The 18987-nt window shown below is 37.7% G+C and overlaps 3 protein-coding genes across 4 annotated transcripts; 1 reads left to right on the forward strand and 2 right to left on the reverse strand.

Annotated features, from left to right (window-relative positions):
- Positions 1–1001: 1001 nt before the first annotated feature.
- Positions 1002–6262, reverse strand: LOC117900194 (protein piwi). Its single transcript, XM_034810448.1, has 8 exons — positions 6089–6262; positions 4350–4898; positions 3183–3503; positions 2950–3104; positions 2672–2872; positions 2313–2504; positions 2147–2257; positions 1002–2086 (listed from the first exon to the last, which is right to left on the reverse strand). Exons 1-8 carry the CDS (start codon positions 6188–6190, stop codon positions 1204–1206), a joined length of 2514 nt encoding a protein of 837 aa, XP_034666339.1. The 5' UTR covers positions 6191–6262; the 3' UTR covers positions 1002–1203.
- Positions 6263–7401: 1139 nt separating this feature from the next.
- Positions 7402–10925, reverse strand: LOC117900198 (lysosomal alpha-mannosidase). Its single transcript, XM_034810459.1, has 6 exons — positions 10787–10925; positions 10338–10708; positions 9736–10206; positions 9047–9657; positions 8763–8989; positions 7402–8704 (listed from the first exon to the last, which is right to left on the reverse strand). Exons 1-6 carry the CDS (start codon positions 10868–10870, stop codon positions 7505–7507), a joined length of 2964 nt encoding a protein of 987 aa, XP_034666350.1. The 5' UTR covers positions 10871–10925; the 3' UTR covers positions 7402–7504.
- A 1627-nt stretch (positions 10926–12552) lies between these two features.
- On the forward strand, positions 12553–17734 carry LOC117900197 (lysosomal alpha-mannosidase). Of its 2 annotated transcripts, none has more exons than XM_034810457.1 (11): positions 12553–12668; positions 12748–12891; positions 13611–13981; positions 14035–14240; positions 14299–14435; positions 14800–14933; positions 15036–15682; positions 15738–15958; positions 16023–16434; positions 16562–17004; positions 17056–17734. In XM_034810457.1, exons 2-11 carry the CDS (start codon positions 12769–12771, stop codon positions 17620–17622), a joined length of 3261 nt encoding a protein of 1086 aa, XP_034666348.1. In that variant the 5' UTR covers positions 12553–12668; positions 12748–12768; the 3' UTR covers positions 17623–17734. The 2 variants fall into 2 exon arrangements, with proteins under 2 accessions (XP_034666348.1, XP_034666347.1); XM_034810456.1 differs by lacking the exon at positions 14800–14933 and adding an exon at positions 14528–14661 and having other exon boundaries at positions 12554–12668.
- Positions 17735–18987: the final 1253 nt, after the last annotated feature.

An 18987-nucleotide genomic window follows, 5' to 3' on the forward strand; every position in this document is an offset into this window, starting at 1 on the left:
CATTATTCATATATTTAAAAACGGAAACTAACAGAATTGTATATACAAACGAGTAATTATATTATCGTTAAATCTATCGATATAGCCAGTATGAGTATATATAAGTCAAGCTGTTGGGACTGCTCCCCTGCGCCTACATAATTAGAAGAGTCTAAATAATTATGGTATTTTTTGTATTATAGTAGTTGGTGTTTGGATAATAACCTATAAATAACCGAAATGAACACTAAATTCAATCCTACATCCCTACCCAAAAATCTGAATTACCGAAACAAATTTGAATACAATTAAAATAACATAATTCATATTGAAAATTTACTATTCTGTATATACGAAAATATGTAAAGATATAAAACTTGGATAACAAGCTTAATCACACAGATATAAATTGTATCGTCTACCAATCTGTAATAAAAATATTTTTAATTAATCACATACTAATAGGAACCTATATATCATATGTATATGGTTATATATGCATACAAGTATACATGTATTTCTTTAAAACAAATATAAAATAAAGTAATTATTACCCAAAATATACATAAACGAGAAGGAACGTTGTAAGACGCGTTTGTATGCGTCAGTTTTTTAATATTTTCTTTTTATATATCAAAAAAATGTTATTTTGTTCAGTTCAGTATACCTTGTCTAGCATTTCTTTAAATTTGTCATTCCTTCGAAAACGTTGGTTTTATCGAGGTGAAATACGTAAAAGTCTCTAGGGACTGCATCCAGAGAATAGGGTGTAGATGAGGAGGGAGCAGTTCGTATCCTAATGGATGGATATTTGCAATGAAAACGGGTCACCGCTTTATTATCCGATGAAGGAACAATGTGGTCGTCATGAAATTCTTCAGTGATGGTCTGCTAAAACTCCCGGCAAAATTACCAGTTTTGACAGGACCGTTTGAAACCTTCTCCGCAATGAGCTGATAGAAAATACTAATCGTATAAATGTTTATGGGTGGTTAGAAATTTTTATTTTGGTAGGTCCGAAAACTTTTCGATTAACAAGCTACTTTCCTTTAAGCATTTATCCCGTAACTTAAAGAGATTTTAAATACTTTTACATTGCTAATGAGCATAACTTTAATTAACTTTCCACTTAAGATATAAAGTAAAATAAAAATGTTACATTCGAAGTACAAAACTTAAATATGCTCCCTTCATATCTACGATCAAAATCGTAGTGGAGTTAATTTACAAATAGAAAAACTTTTTCTCAAGCGCACTCTGTGGAATGGCGTGCAAATGGGTACCTACTAGGGTAGCTAGTTTCTTAGCATACTGGCAAACAGCAGGTACACGTGTAGTTCCCGACCAGTTATAGTAGAGATGGCACATCTTATATGTGAGCTTTTGGATTTGATCAGGGCTGAGACGTATGTTGCTGTAGAGCACATTGTAGCTCGTTGGCGAAACGGTTCCTTGGCGAACCGTCTGTGACACCAAGTAGAAGTCGTATCGTTCGGGCAGAGTCACAATATCATCTACTACCGTTCCAGGGGGGGGATTTCTACCGTTGTTAAAGAAACGTGTGTTGCAAGATTTAGTGACCACAATGTATGCCAGCATCGGTGGAGCACTATTGGCACGCTTATATTCAGTATCAAGCTTTTCCACAATATCTTTCACTTCGTATTCAAACAACTGCTTCAAAGATCCTGCGCTAACACCGTCACGATAGAATAGTATGCGTGCTGGTAACTTATCATGCTCTCTCTGGTATTGTCTAAGGGCCTTAGCAATCATTGGCCAAAGGTTATTAGACAGCACATCAAAGGCACTGCACTCTGATACCGTGCTAAAGTAAGTTGAATTCCGCTGGAGATCCATTGAAGCAACTAAAGCACCATAAGCCTTGCGGCGGTCACGTGCGCTTTTGGCAATGTCAAAGCCAATGGTCATTAAACCGGAAAGCGGCAACTCAATCATCCATGGTGTATAACCCAATTTACAATTAATTTGAATTGCTATTTTGGTTGCAATGCTCATTAGGCCTCGATTTTTTGCAGTTTTTACAGTCACAACTTGAGTAGGAACGGCTCTATCAATACAGCCTCTCTTTTTTATAGAAGAATATCTGAAAAACATATGGATTAAATTGTGCATTGAAATTATTGGGCTATTTAGATTATCAAACCTTTCTTCATTGTTGTTGGGAACAAAACACAAGATTAATTTTGGATCCATGCGAACACACTCATCCATAGCTCGCACATATGTCGCAGTGCGATCATCGTAAATTTTTATTCTAAAAGTTAAGGCAGTTATTTTAAGAAGAGCACATTTGGAAGTGTTTAGCTTACTCGTGGGGGCTTCTTATTTTGAATCCCATACCAGAAGCTGCTCGAAACAAACTTTCAAGCAAATTTTTAAGGTCAAACGAATTGCGCTCCGGTGCAATTACGGCCCAACGGTCGAGACCATCACTGGGAGTAGTGAGCATACGTTGGTCACGGAAGCATCTTGTCCAATCAGCTGTTTCGCCAGCAGAACATCTGAAATACACAATATTTTATGCCCGGTACTCAGTCAGTATTATGGAGGCGGAAACGTTTCTGTTTATTCGTTATATGCAATATGCATCCACTTTAGAGCACAAATCTGAAGTACCTCTTTTACTCTTCAAATACCAGGTATAAAAACCATTTCATTTGGGACTCACTTTGATTGATTAAAGACAATTTTCTGCGGTGCAATTTTACGTCCCTGTACTTCTGTAAGATTTCCATCGAGTTTCATGTCCCAGTCTTTTAGAACTTTCACACTATCTGCAGTGGTTTGCAAACGATTGTTGAATCTACGCAAACGATCAATACGGCGGTCGGGATTCATGCGTGTGTGATCAGACATTGCGCGCATCAGTCTGTAATAAAGAAAGTGGCACATTTTGAAATGAATGTAATCATAAATGCTTCAAATAGCTGTATTTTCAAGTCTTACTGAAAATTTGAACGCATATTGTCAGTTAGTCCCGTAACCCGGCATAGTTCTGGAATAAGGACTACGAGTTCATTGGCATTGGTCTTCTGAGCCTTGTCCCTATTTTTTGAAATTAACAAGGGTTGATTGTGGTCACGAATGCGTATGTTATATTTCTAAAATAGAAAAATATAATAATGATAGTTATTTCCGAGTTTATTTATAGGCTTCCGGCCGTTTTTATTTGTACTTACAGTCAGATAGTACTCGATAAAACTAACATCTTTCCCCTTGCAGCTAAATGTAGATTTTGGGGTTTGTGCAAAATCTACATCGTTAATGCGATATGTTTTGTTGTTATAATCTGTAAGAACAACTAAATCTAGAACATTCACGCGAAACTCGTCTTGATGGCGTGAAGGGTTATTAGAACAACGTCTCAGTATCTCATACACAGTTTCAGTGCGCATAACTTTATGTGTTATTTCAGTACACAGCATAATATCTTTTTCATGTTGTCGGATCGAGGTTTCGTATCCTGGCCAGAGTTCCATTTGAAATTCTCGGATCGGTATCTAGGAATATTATGTTTTTATAAAGTAAAACGAGGAGGAACGTTGTGAGACGCGTCTTAAGCCGCGTCACAACTCTTATACCCGGTACTCAGTACTACATCTGCACCTTAGCGGTTATTTGTCAAATTTTACATTTTCTCTTCATCTGTCATCTACATCAACAACACTACTCACGCCAACACGCTCCTTTAGCTCGCCACCCTCCCCTAGAGACACACACTGCAGAGTCAGGGCAGAGGCAGCGGCAGAGTCGTGGCAGAGGATGAGTCAGAGACGTGTCAGGGGAAGAGGCCTCTGCCACTGCGCGAAGCAGAGTGTGAATGAGAGAATGTGTAAAAGCAACAAAAGCTGCTGGACAGGGTGGGTTTAGCCACTGCAACTTAATTTCTTCATTGTGGCCATAATAATGATCCAATCGGATCCCAATTTGGTGATCAGATAGATATGGTTATTCCCTACGGAATGGCGTTTTCTTTTATCTTTAAAATTGTAGATTTGGGAGGTTTTCGCCCTTTTGCGGGGGCGGAAGAGGGCGTGGCTCATTTTTGAAATACACTTGTAACAGTGTGAGCATACAGAAGTCTGGATGCAAAATTTGGTGGCTCTAGCTTTTATGGTCTCTGAGATCCAGGCGCTCAACAAGACGGACGGACAGACGGACGGACAGACAGACATGGCTCAATCGACTCGGCTATTGATGCTGATCAAGAATATATATACTTTATGGGGTCGGAGACGTTTCCTTCTGTGCGTTACATACATTCACTTTGTGCACAAATACAATATACCCTATTTACTCTTCGAGTACCGGGTATAAAAAAATATATTTACATCGATCTGCTATACCTTTGCGAGAGGATCAAAAAGATTGCGTCCAACCAACTCAAGCTTTAGTCCTTTCATGGAGCGGCGCAAAATAAGGTTTAGAACTTGCAAAAACCGGGGTTCTGCGTTCGATATAACTCCAACATACTTTACGGAGATTTTGTAGTCAATACCCATTTTTGATTGTCCACACAGCACAGTTAGCTCCTTCTCAAATTTTTTGTTTGTGAACAGTTGTTTTCCATCAAATAAATAGCCGGATCCCAAAATATTAGCGTGATTTGAGAGAATGCCCATACGCACGCGTATATTTTCCAACTCAGGCTCAAAATCGACATGGTAGTGAACTACGCGCCACTCTGGCTTGGTCTGTATTCGAAAGAAGTTTGATTGCAATCGAATAGGCTCTCCCTCATGGCCTTTCTTCGACACGACATCAGCTGGACGGGTCTTCACAATATCATAGCGATCCAAGTGCTGCCGTTCCTGTGTCGGACCACGAGTGGCTGAAGTGCCACTTGACCGACCCGATGTGGAAGCCTCAGAAGGTCCTTTGAAAATCTTTGCACGCTGCGAAAAATATGAGAACAAATTAGATTACAATTATATTAATTTTACAGATTTTAATTCGTATGTAAACATAGTGGTACATTCATGCGATCATCATTCTTCTCAGGCAGCTATGTTGTTTTATTTACTTTGTGAAAATATGTAAAAAGTTCATAAAAAGTAGGGAAAACATTGAATGTGAAATGGATCCAAGAAGGAGACTACGCTTGGTGGGATTGGCGGCTCTTGCAGTAACGGGAGGAGGAGGAGGTGGACAAGCAACGTAGAAAGCGCACACATTGGGTAAACCCGTGCCGAAGCGCGCTAGATGCGTGCCGAGCCCTTATCTACATTCATACATGAAGAATACATTCATATGTATGCATGTATGCACATACCAGTGGCTCAAAGCTTAAAGCATGCAGTTCCTTTGAAAGCGCTTGTAATTTTACCCTAACGAAAGTAAGATGTAAAGAGATATACATTCTAACTATGTATGTAGATTGCAGGAATAATAAAGTTTAATATTCCGTTATGTACTTGATTTTAATTTTGATATTAGAAAATATATAATTTTTTGTAGTAGTATACACACATACTTAAATACATACAATAATCGTTTTTGTTATTCTAAAAATGCTTGACTTTACCGTTACAATTGGTGGTCGCACGGCGTCTTGGAGAATATTCCTACATATACATACAAACCGATATACTCAACAATGTAGTCTAAAAACATACAGATGTATGCATGTACGAAGGCACATGAAATTGTTTGCGCAGCAGATATTCGTGTTGGGTGTATTGTCCAGCGCTTCGAGTATTTTATTAGAGACAAATATCTAAGCCGAAACATTGCATGTGATTATACATACATACATATGTACATATTTACCTACAACTTTGTCTGCGTCGTGTACTTGAGCATTTATGTCTGTATTTACAATTGTAACGGAACGTACATTTTATGAATAAACTGGAAGAATGTACATGTGTATGTATGTGCGTAGTTTTATATTTTACAGTGCTAAAAGTCAACAACATGTTCATGTTTTAGGAATAACTGTAATTTAAGATTTAAGATTCTTGGTTCTGATGCATATAGTAAAAGCACACCAGGTCGCAACTATCAATGCAAAGAATGTATGCTTTCAGAACTTGCAAACATACAGACATTTCCATACGATCTAGGCATAATAAATTATACATACCGGCTCCTCTCTTTTATCAGTTGTACTAGATCCAGGTTGCTCGAAAGGTTCATCTAATGCCCCGAATGGACGTCTATATCCACGTCCCTGATTGTCCGACATTTTTCGTTTTTTCGTACAGTCGCAAAAAAATGGACGCGCCGATGCTTTAAAAGTTTTGAAAGATCGCAATCAGTGTGACCGCGGATTTATTCAGAAAAAAACCGGCAGTTTAAATCTAGAAAATCTGCCGACAGTATTTGTGGCATTAGATGGTATGTTTCCAGCAGCTCGACAAATGAAGTTCTATATTCCGCGAATATAGCAAACAGATAGTAAAGTCTCAATAAAATGGAGGCAACAAATGAAGTTGAAAGATAAATGATCACCGTGCTCAACGAGCTTGAGGCCATCAACGGCAAAAAAGACACAAATTATTATAAATGAATAATAATGTATTGAATTTATTCGCATTATGCAATATGCAAAGAGTATTGTTACCTGGGTTTTCATAAATATACCCATATATATATGATTTATAATACTCACATGTGCAGACAAACGACACTCCAGGTTTTTTCACTGCAGATAAATGGGTTTACTCAATGTTTTCGGCGCTTATTTCGTTGATTTTCCTCCTCCTACGCTTTTTTTTTACCTCTGGTCACACTCTGCCGCCAGAAAAATATATTGCACTGTTTGCTAGCAAACGTTGTTTTCGATCTGAGTACTAGGCTTGACGCTCAGAAATACACAAACCAATTAATTTGACAATTTGTTGACAACAAGGGCCATATATTTGGTCATATACCTGTGAGCCCCGTTTACTAATCAAATCTGTGAAAATTTATACATTTCATGAAATAATTTGGATACAATAGTTTTCGAGCCAAACTTGCGAGTTCAATTTGAAATCGGTAGTCAATCGGGCGTTTTCCCATGGAAATGTGCAAAGGAAATATATAGATCTATAGATATAGACGTCTATTCTGGTATGAAGTAACTTTTGAAACATAATAAAATATGCATTTACATACTTGCGCATCAAATTTGATTTCAGTTGTCCAAATCTGGCTTTCTGATAGAAATAAGATAACAAAAAGTTGCTAGTGTGAATTTATAAAATTGCATACCATTGAGAATAAATCTGTATCTAATATTATGTCATTCTTGTGCATAAAAACATTTGAAGAATAATAATTTTCCATTATACACAAGAGCTTTTATTTGTATATTTAATTTAGTGAGCCAAGTGAGCGGACACACCCAGTAGAGCTCTTATACTTGCCCTCTCAGTGCGCCTGAGTACCGGGTATAAAATTAGTGACGCGTATCAACGCGTCTCACAACGTTCCTCCTCGTTTTTTTTATTATAGCTTATCTTTTAAGGTTTAGTTTTATGGTACTGTTGTTGTCCAGCATAATTTTGTAAATAATTTAATCCTGTCGGATTATAAAGGTACGAATTTGCATTGGTAACATCGTCACAATAAACTCAGAAACATCCATCGTATAATTAGCATTCATTGGCTTATGCGGAGTAGAGAAGTAATTAACCGAAGAAGGAATAATACCGGTACCGTCTGGATAAAACTTGAATCGCTTCATGTGTCTTAGAGGCATATTTCCATCTAAAGTTACTTCCCAAATCTGTCGCCCACGCAGAGTTTTGAAAAGTGTATGCATGTTAAAACTTTGTATGCCTCCACAGGAATTAAAGTTCTCCACTCGTATAAGAATTTTGTTGGTTGAATAAGGTTCAAGGGAGAGAAGCTCGATTGATTCCGGAAAATCGGTAAAGTCTGGGATCATATGCTGAACTATTGAAGGAACGGTATTTGCTTGACTGAAAAACTTATAAAATGGCAAATGCAGTTCTTGTTGGGTTAAACGCTCGGTGCATGCTGGATTTTCGGGCACTGCATTCAGAATAAGAAACAGTTTTCCTCGTGCTATCAAGCCCGTTCCGAACTGTTCTTCATTAAGAGCTTCACCGACCCCAAACGCATCGTCATTTAATAAACGACGATGTAGCATCAACTCCAATTCACCGTCTTTCAAGCTAGTTCCACCCTGTGAGCGGTCATTCAGTAGAGTTATACGTTTATGTTCATCTTGTATGTACATTTGTGAGGTAACTGGATAGTAGTTGCCACTTATTTCTTCTGTCATATCTGGTTTGAAGAATTCTCTTTGGTTTCTCTTTCGCTCAAGCATTTCACGACCATTGGAATCTGTGTAAAACGAGCCATTTGAGGACAAGGTGCTTGTAAAGCGAGTAACAATTTCTTTTCCGACTCCATCGTCTGTTGGGATTGGCCCAATCAGCCATTCAAACTCCACTCGGTTTACCGCCTCATAAATTCGTACTACTTGAGATATCCAATCGTTTACATGTTGATGAACTTCCTTAACATTATTACCATTGTAAATGGAAAATGTTGTTTTATAGTTTGGCAATTCAATGTCTCCGTCTGGACGAAAAACATATGCACCTGAGGATCGATTTTCAGCTAAGCCATTATTGCCACGGAAGCCCTTGTAAATGGCAAAGCTTTGATGAATATTTTCGGTTACACCATTCATTTCTATGGTTTTAAGGAGACCGGTACGATTATTGAATACAAGCTTCACAAGCTGAAAAGATATTATTGGATTTAATTGAGGGGAAACACTTTAATTGTGTCTTACTTACCGAGTTCTCCAAAGTAAATTCATCAGAATCGTTTTTAGATATGGGTATTGTCTGAGCGTTGTTTGAGTCATTTTTCTTTCTTGGAAAGGGGAGTACGCGAATATAGAAGTTGGCAACTTTGTTCACATTGGCTTTAAAGACTAATTCATGCTGAGTGACACTCGAACGGTGTTGAAGAGCTAAAATTTCCAATGGCACAGGTACAAGCTCCGATGGTACTTCACGACCTGAATAAAAATAGTTTGTTTATAATGTAAATTTAAATAAACCATCATCAGTTTTACCGTTTTCATCGGTGACTTGATAGTTTTCTTTCCTTACAGGCAAGCGTACATATTGTGAAGAAGTATGAGCCAGCGGGTTAACTAATGTTACTACAATGTTGTTGGCACTTGACTGTGTAATCGCGCAAACACTTATATTTAATTCTAAGCAACTTTGGAACTCCCCACTAGTAAGATTAGTTAACACACGTAGAGCATCCCGAGCATTATTATTGGCACCATTAATTGCTTTGAATAACATATGGTCGTAGTCGTGGGCAACTGCCTGTTTTTCAGTGCCCGTAATAGCATCATGATGCTGCATAACACCCATTGCCTGCCGCAAGTTGCTTAGGGCTTTTATATGCTCAGCGCTGGTAAGATTAGCTAGAGTGCTAAGTTGCTTAACCGTCTGAAGGAAATGATTTCCATCCCGCTCGAAGCGTTTTTGGGTGGGACGTGAAGTAAAATATCCAGTCCAGTAGGAATGAGTGTCGCTGGAGTATGGAAAGAAGTCCTCGGTCTTGTTTGGCCAACTCTGCAGTAACTGATGCAATTCGTTGAGGTAGCAGGATGGAGTGGAGTAAAAAACATTGAATTTTGAACCCTCCATTTGACGGTTGTTAACGTACCTGATTTAAATGAAAAAAATCAAAATTAGAAAAAACAAAACATAATTTGATATCATATTTTGTCCTGTAAGTACGTACTTAATAAGTTTGTCCATATTTTTAAAGTTTACCTCGGCGTCTTCATATTGAAAATCATCACCCATTGGAACCATTATATGATTAGCTCTGAATGACTTCGACATTGTCGTTAGATAGGCAATAAAATCATCAACTCGTTTGTTTACGTTATTGTCGTAGCTATTTCCATCAATTATTGGATCATCAGTGCAATGGATGTCAAAGCAGAACCCAGGAGGGGATCCATAGTGACGATAAAGCAAACCAGTGAAAATTTCCGAGTTTTTCAGGTATACGCTAGATTTCCAAATCATTTCCATTGTCAGGGTACTTAGACGTGTATTCTTTTCAGCATAATCCATCCGAGCAAAAAACTCACCGCTGTAACCCATTTGTGCAAATATAGAAGCCATTTCTCGAGAATGTCCGAAGGGATCTATCTGCCAACCTATCCGGGGTCGAGCGCAAGCCCCGAAAGTGTCTTTCAAAAATCTGAAAGAATTTATATTTTACAAATTATTAAATTATACATAATCTACCTGTTGCATTGCAAAGTTATTCTCTCTTTGCTTAGTTTATATGATGCTCGGAACAAATTAAAATAAATGACTGCAGTAACTTACTTCAAGCCCAAATTAAATTGGTCTATGACACTTTGGTAGTGAACTGCGGCCTCATCATTCATGCTCCACGCGCCTCCTGCAAATTCCAATCGTCCTTCAGCGACTAATTTCTTTACCGCCTTTTTTATTGTCCCTGTTTGTTCAGAGTACCATTTAGAAAAAAATGATGTTTCTACTTGTATGAAACGACGTTTTGAGTTCTTTAAAAGCTCTTCAACTACTGTGTCTAATATATATTGGACACCAGCCTGCTGGATATTGTTTTTGCTTCCATAGTAATATTGATCAACTGTTTTTAGCCATCCAACATCATCGTGTGAGTGGGGAACCAAATGCACATTGATCGCATTTGATTTGGTCTTAGGGCAGAACTGAAATTAGTATTCACAATATAAGAAAGTTTTAAAAATTACTATATGCAGCTCAAATCTGAATATAATAATGTTTACCTCAAATCCACACACATGCCCGGAGACCACTACGTTAACAGAAACCAAAACGAACAAAGCTTGTAAGACGCTAAAATAATTCATTTGGAAAACGGTAGCCTTTTCAGCGGCATCTAATCGGTTGTGTTGACTAGAATGAAATGAAATAAGCAACCAGGCTATCACCTTCGGACACAGGCAATTCACCACTTATTGATAAGCTTTGTTGATTGGAGCCCATTAGCATGAGTGGAAATATCAATTTAAATCTATTTATGAGAGGCAAGTGATTACAACTTGTTGCACTGCTTATAATTTTGACAAATACATTTACATCTGGTCACAGATAAGATTATAGTTACACTTATTCATATGTATGTACATAGGTTTAATTTGAATAGTACTAAAAAGAAAGATGAACAGTTGCTTACATTATTTCTATCATAAACTACGAAACGATACGTTCAAGCAACCTTTGACACCCCTCAACTAAACTGTCCCATTAACCTGTAGAAAACGCTTTTGTATTCTCAATTGGGTAGATATGAAACTCTACTCTCGCTCGTATATGCATTTTATACGTGTAATTCAAAAATCTTCAAGTAACTACTACTGAGTACTTTATGGTCGAACATTGATTAAGACGTTCATAATTATTTTATGAATTTGTACTTGAGCAAAGTAAACACAAAACTTAAAGGCCAGCTTCGTGGATCTAATCTATAAATTCCGTTGCAGCACCAGTTAAATATACCTTCCATGCAAACAGTAACCGCGCAAATTTCAAAATTTATGCTAGATAATATATTTAAATTATTTTTATATTAATTCTTTTTGTATTTCTATCTTTTTTAAGTCTTTTTGGTCAACGTATTTAAGATATTAAGTATTACATTAAAGTAAACTGTTTCTCTGCACGGTTTGATTGTTCCAAAGTTAGAGTATGTTGTTTTAAGTTATTTGCCAATGTGTTTTATGGCAGCTGAAACGGCTGTACACACTTTCACCAAGGATTTAATATGAAGGGCTTTCTCAAATCCCATCTGATCAGCTGAATTTGAAAATTTTCTTTGCAGGATGTTACCAAAAGAGCTTTTTAGCAGGAAGACTTTAGAAGAGTACAAATGGGAGTCGTGAACTTCTGAAAAACCATCGATACCAATAAATCTTGAAAATAAAGGAGGCCAATGGGTTCGTCGATTGCTGTTCCAAGGTACCTGACAAACCGGATCTGCTTCTTAAACCATTCAAAACGTAGACATTGTAAAAAGGTGGGCAAGGAACCAAAGCCACTCAGCAACTAGTTGAATTTACTGATAAAATTATCCCACAAGGAGTATTTTCTTGCTTGCATCCACCGTACGACATGCAGTTCACACCTCCGGTCACACTCAGGTCACATTGAATTGCTCATTTCGCTAGCTAAAATGTTTTCGGATGTGAGTATATGGTTAATTTAGCGATAGGTGATGAAAAATATATCTTAAATGAGATGCTTTATTATGCTTTTATTATTAACAGGGTATAATTATGTCTTCTGGAAAGCCAACTTAACGTATGTATATATTTCAGGCATATATTTCTGACTGCAGGCATATCCCATAAGGCTAACAGTTAGCAATGTCTAATGTCATAGAAACATTATTTTTGTTATTTCAAGTGCTGTGGCGATTGATTACCAGTAGCCAGCTGGTAGCCAGTGAAAACATCAGGCCCGTAGTGCTAAAAGCTACAAGTGTATGTACATATGTATGTATGTATGTACTTACATATGTATGTGTGGAAACGTCCATATCAAAGCCATTGAATCCCGCGAGCGCACTCAAGTTCATTTTCAGTGTTCGAGCTGAGTTCCCCGCTTGATGTGGTTGTTTGTTGAATTGTATGTATAAGGGAACATTCAGTAAGTAAGCTTCGTTGATTTCTTATCAATTATTCTTGAGTGTGTATGTACACTTGTGTTCCTTTTTCCATATACATAGCATAAAAGGGAGAAAGCTACCATGCCCCGCGGAACTATATATTGGTTTGTAGTTTTCTACATATTTGCCTACATTCTGCAAGATGCTGAAATGCGAAATATCCACGCACCGTACGAATCACCGGCATCACAGTGCGGCTATCTGGTGAGTAAATGCGCATTTGAAGCACATAAACAAACATATGTAAATGTGTAAGCTCTGGGAGGCGATTGTAAAAATGAGACTTTAACAGTAATTTTTTACTGATCGCTAGTATGTTTACTTCTGGGGTCGGTGCACGTATACATACATACATACATATGTACATACTCATGTACAAATTACAATGTTTTTAGTTCTTTTATGTGAGTAAACAGCAGGCTAAATGGAACACTGCATTGCTGCCAAATACAGCACTGTTACATACATACATATGTATACTTGAGCGCGGAGCTTATCATCAGGGCACTTTCCTACGCAATATAAATTCTAAGAAAAATTTAGTTACGTATGTATGTATTTACATACATACATATGTACATATATACTAGTCCTGCTCTTTTTGTCCAAGTAAGTTACTTGATTGAGACTACATACATATGTACATACATATGTACATACATATGTGCCACAAAGGGCTTTTTCAACCTGAGGTTGAACTGCATATTCGTACATACACATGTACAGTGACTCCCTCGCATAATCGGACGCAATCTTATTTTGGCCTCAGGCAAAGCAAAAAAACACTCGTGCAACCTAAATTCAAAAGTTATCATTATTCACACATTGGAATTAATGATTACATTTTGTTCTTAAAGTTACAAAATGCAAGTACTTTTTAAACATTTTTAATACATGTAAATCCAATTGTCTAAACATTTCAGAGCTGCCATCCCACAAAACCGAATATGTTAAATGTACATCTTATTGCACACACCCATGATGACGTTGGATGGTTGAAAACTGTTGACCAATATTACTATGGCAGTGAGACTAATATTCAAAAGGCTGGTGTGCAATATATAATTGATTCTGTTGTGGACGCCTTGCTCAAAGATCCAGAGAAACGATTTATCTACGTGGAATCGGCTTATTTCTTTAAATGGTGGCGGGAACAAACTTCTACAGTTCAAGAATCCGTACAAAAGTTAGTAAGGGAAGGAAGGCTGGAGTTCATTGGTGGAGCATGGAGTATGAATGATGAAGCCACAACGCATTATCAAAGCATAATTGATCAATTTTCCTGGGGACTAAGGCAAGGATTATAATAACATTTTCTAAAATAATAAATTAATAGACACATTTCAGACGTCTAAATGATACCTTTGGAGAATGTGGTCGTCCTCGAGTAGGATGGCAAATCGATCCATTTGGTCACTCCCGAGAAATGGCTTCTATATTTGCGCAAATGGGATTCGATGGAATGTTTTTCGGCCGATTAGACTACCAGGATAAGGACGAACGCCTTATGACGAAAAACGCTGAAATGATTTGGCACGGATCTGCAAACTTGGGTATTACTTTTTTTTAATGTTTTTATTATTGTTATGAATATTTTACCTTCTTAAATAGGAAAGTCATCTGATTTGTTCACCGGTGCCCTTTACAACAATTACCAAGCACCGGAAGGATTCTGTTTTGATATTTTGTGCACTGATGATCCCATAATAGATGGAAAACATAGCCCCGATAACAATGTTAAAGAACGGGTGAGACAATACATATTCGGCTTTTTCTGGTCTTATTACTGACGAGAGTGTATTCGAAATTGTTTAATTTTTTGTGTTATTAATTGCATCAGGTCGATGCGTTTTTGGATTACGCCAAAACACAAAGCAAATACTACCGCACCAACAATGTTGTAATAACAATGGGTGGTGACTTTACATACCAGGCTGCACAAGTTTATTACAAAAATCTCGACAAATTAATACGGTAATTGAAATTTAGTTTTTCTGTGCAGCGTATTTTGTTAACGAAAGCCTCTCCAACTAAGAATTTTCTTTCGGAAATGTTTTATCAGTACTTGCAAAAATTAATTGCATTCATTGCCCCCATATATGACATGTACAGGTAGATGCTTTCTTTGCTTTTGTTACTAAAATGGCCGAAAGTTACAGGACATCTAACTTACTTATTACTATGGGTGAGGATTTCCACTACCAAAACGCTGGAATGTGGTATACAAATCTGGACAAATTAATAAAGTAAGTAGCTCAAAGGGCAGAGGCTTTCCTTAACAAAGTATCGCACATACATAGAAAGTAGCGAGATAATTACGCAGATAATAATTTGTTTGTAATTCACAGGTATTCGAATGCGCGTCAGGTGAACGGGTCAAATATAAACTTAATTTATTCGACCCCATCTTGCTATCTGAAGTCGCTGCACGAGTCCGGCATTACTTGGCCCACTAAGAGCGATGACTTCTTTCCATACGCTTCTGACCCTCATGCTTATTGGACCGGATACTTTACATCGCGACCAACGTTAAAACGCTATGAGCGGGATGGTAATCATTTCTTGCAAGTGTGTAAGCAACTAAGTGCAATGGCTCCAAAAAAATCGCCTGAGTTTGAGGCTCATTTGACATTTATGCGCGAAACACTCGGTATAATGCAGCACCATGATGCCATAACCGGCACAGAAAAGCAAAAGGTCGCGTTAGATTATGCAAAACGCATGAGTGTCGGGGTCAGGGCATGCGCTACGAACACAAGAAATGTGCTGAATCAGTTATCAGTAAAATCCGAGACAAGTTCGAGAACAAGTGAGCCCCGCACTGATTATATATTTGATTTTAAGATCTGCCCCTTGCTGAACATCACCTCGTGTCCCGTATCTGAGTCAAATGACAGATTTGCGTTGACACTTTACAATCCACTGGCTCATTTCACCGATGAATATGTGAGAGTACCCGTTCCACACTACGACTATAAAGTAATTGATAATAATGGTATGTTGATGGAAATGTTTTTACCTAAAATCAAACTAAATCTCTTTATTTATAGGTGCGGCTATGGATATTCAGATATTACCAGTGCCCCATTCAGTAATGAAAATTAAGAACAAAAGTTTAAAAGCAGAATACGAGCTGGTATTTTTTGCGACTAACCTCCCACCAATGGGGTATAGGACTTATTATATTGAAAAATTGAATTCTTCTGAAAATTTATGCAGGCCAAATGTTTCTCCAAAGAAAACTTCAAGTTTAACAGTCATTGGAAACGAAGTAAGCAGTTCTTAATCGTAAACCATCTACTGTTTCACCTTTTTAATAATTGTTTGTTTTGTAGCATATTAAATTAGGATTTGACACCAATGGCTTTCTCTCAGAAGTAACTGCTGATGGCCTAACACAAATCATTAGCCAAGAGTTTCTGTACTATGAAGGCGCTAAAGGAAACAATGAGGAGTTTTTGAATCGATCATCTGGAGCTTACATCTTCCGGCCAAACCAAAATAAAATCCATTTCGTAGCTACCCAAGTAGAAATAGAAGTATACAGAGGCGAACTTGTTCAAGAGGTCCGTCAAAAATTCAATGATTGGATAAGTCAAGTGGTCCGCGTGTATCGAACGAGAAGTTATGCTGAGTTCGAGTGGTTAGTCGGCCCAATTCCAGTTGATGATAACGTTGGCAAAGAAGTAATTACCCGCTTTACCTCCGGAATCGAGTCGGCAGGCACATTCTACACCGATTCAAACGGTAAGGTTCTAAGATTTTACACTTTAAAACGCTTTCAAAACAAATACTTTACAAATACTTATACTATTCATCTCTATAATTTCAACCGAGTATACATTATATGATTTATATTTTACATATCGCAAAGGTCGGGAAATGATAAAGAGACGGCGAAACCAGCGTGATACATGGAACTTAAAACTGAATGAAGAAGTATCTGGTAATTACTACCCTGTTACAACGAAAATTGCTCTGGAGGATGGAACAGCGCGTATGGCCATTTTGACGGACAGGGCCCAAGGAGGAAGCTCACTACAAGATGGGGCTATAGAACTGATGGTACACCGTCGCTTACTACACGATGATGCATTTGGTGTAGGGGAGGCATTAAATGAAACAGAGCACGGCGAAGGTTTAATTGCACGCGGCAAGCACTTCTTTTTCTTTGGTCAGTCCGGTAATCGCTCAGGCGTTTCCCTGAAAGCTAGTGAAAGGATTGCACAACTAGGAAAATTGTTGCCTGCATGGAAATTCTTTAGCAATATGAAGTCATACAACTCAGAAGAATGGCTCACGTCTTTTAAAAATATAGTGAGTATTAAATTGAGTATTATGACTGACATTTAAAAATGTATTTTGTAGTTTCAGGGAATTTCATTGGCTTTGCCTAAACCCGTACATTTGCTTACCTTAGAACCATGGCACCAAAACCAACTCCTTGTACGATTTGAACATATAATGGAGAAAGGAGAAGATGTACATTTGTCAAAGCCCGTACAGATTAATGTGAAGAGCGTCCTTAGTTCTTTCGATATTGACGACATGCGGGAAACAACCCTAGATGGAAATGCCTGGTTAAATGAAACCGAACGATTGCAATTTGTACCTGACCCTGAGGAAGAGGAATACAACTCATACGCAACATTTTCGAGATCGGCAAAGGCTATACACTTATTAAGTGCCGCGAAACCGTTGCTGGGTGTGCAATATTACGATGAAGCCTTACCATCTGGACAGTTGGGTGCTGAAAGTAACCGTATTAAGCGGGCTGCTTACACAGAGCGTCCTGAATTGCATAAAGATGATCAAGCCCCAGGCTCTATTGGTGCAGATTTTACCCTTAAATCAGGTAGTGATCATCAGCAATACACAATTGAACTGAGTCCAATGCAGATTCGTACTTTCGTTATCACTTTGTCACATGTATAAATATAAATACATATAACTATATGAAGAAACTAAGGGAAGCCCCTTGCACAATCTTCGCTCGCTTGCCAAACTCCAAGCTTTTAATATACCTATACTATTAAAATAATAAAAACCCAACTCTCGACTTATATAAAAAGCTTGCATATTATGAAGGAGGAGGAACCATGTGAGAATTTGTATATACTACTTTTATACCCGGTACTTGGTCAGAATATGCATAGATCAAACCTTATGAATTTTGTTGAATTTTAAACTTCTTGGCCACATTTGTCATCTACATCCAAACCCGACAATTCCCACACGAGCCCTTTTGGCTCGTTCTTTTCCGTAAAAGGCAAACACTGCCCGAGGCAGAGAGTGCGAGCTAGGGATAAAATGAGCTGATTTCGTGTTGAAGGGGTTGGAGGATGGCATTTGCAAATTAATTTCTTCGTTCTGGTTATATTTTCAACAGAAGTATTAACTTGTTTCGAATTCCCCTATAATCTTTGAAATGAATTGTTGGAGTTTTGTATGCAAGTCCAATATAAAGTTTGCGGTTTAGAGTCTGGGGTCACAAATATTGGGGGCCACTGGAAAATGAAAGCCTCTAAGTCGAGGGCCACAGTGCGTCGCACCGCCTTTCCTCTACGAAGCTATGCCACTCCACTGCTCTTGAAGATGTGGTGAGGCCATTCTTTATTTGGTCTGGCCTATTCTAAATTAAAATATGTACATACATATGTACGTAGAGTAAAATATGTAAGTACATACAAATATACATACATATGTATATATATGTTTGTATGTACATATGTCTTTTGCATGCCAACTTTGTAATAGAAACTTTTTTCATTAAAATATCCGTCCAAATGTACATTCACGCACACTGCAGTTTCAATGCTTGAACTAGAGGCAGGAAAGAGCAGTATTTTTATAAGTGGACCGGTTGGCACATTTTACCCAAGATGAAAAGCTCATCCTTCTATTCGTGTTGTGCGGCAGTTTAGTTACTAAAATCCTCAAGACAACTTTGATCTGACATTTCCTTATTTTACCTGTTTTTAAGTAAACCAGAAAGTGTTGGGGTCCACATCATAATTCATTCACAAATTGTAATGCCCCAAATATATCAGAAAAAGTAGTTTTAGTTGTTAAAAGCCCCTTGCTTGTGTTGATGTGAGGCTGTAAGGCTCAAAAAAAAAGCGATACGATTGACTCTGTCGCACTCTACATATGAACTTATGTATAATGCATATACTGTCTATGAAACATTTATTTAATAAGCACACAAGCTAAATTAACAATTCATAAGCAGTAAATTCAAAAGAATTTGCCGCATTTTCTGAACATTACCAAACCCGTGCTGGCAAAACAAACTAAAGG

The sequence above is a fragment of the Drosophila subobscura genome, chromosome U, assembly GCF_008121235.1.
Source record: "Drosophila subobscura isolate 14011-0131.10 chromosome U, UCBerk_Dsub_1.0, whole genome shotgun sequence".
NCBI lineage: Eukaryota > Metazoa > Arthropoda > Insecta > Diptera > Drosophilidae > Drosophila > Drosophila subobscura.

Coding starts and splice junctions, on each gene's coding strand:
- LOC117900194 (XM_034810448.1), bottom strand. CDS start 6,190: ATGTCGGACAATCAGGGACGTGGATATAGACGTCCATTCGGGGCATTA. Junction 2,873..2,949: donor AATATGCGTTCAAATTTTCA/GTAAGACTTGAA, acceptor TCTTTATTACAG/ACTGATGCGCGCAATGTCTG. Junction 2,087..2,146: donor CCCAACAACAATGAAGAAAG/GTTTGATAATCT, acceptor TATGTTTTTCAG/ATATTCTTCTATAAAAAAGA.
- LOC117900198 (XM_034810459.1), bottom strand. CDS start 10,870: ATGAATTATTTTAGCGTCTTACAAGCTTTGTTCGTTTTGGTTTCTGTT. Junction 9,658..9,735: donor AATATGGACAAACTTATTAA/GTACGTACTTAC, acceptor CATTTAAATCAG/GTACGTTAACAACCGTCAAA. Junction 8,705..8,762: donor AATTTACTTTGGAGAACTCG/GTAAGTAAGACA, acceptor ATATCTTTTCAG/CTTGTGAAGCTTGTATTCAA.
- LOC117900197 (XM_034810457.1), top strand. CDS start 12,769: ATGCCCCGCGGAACTATATATTGGTTTGTAGTTTTCTACATATTTGCC. Junction 12,892..13,610: donor CATCACAGTGCGGCTATCTG/GTGAGTAAATGC, acceptor TAAACATTTCAG/AGCTGCCATCCCACAAAACC. Junction 14,241..14,298: donor GCACGGATCTGCAAACTTGG/GTATTACTTTTT, acceptor CTTCTTAAATAG/GAAAGTCATCTGATTTGTTC.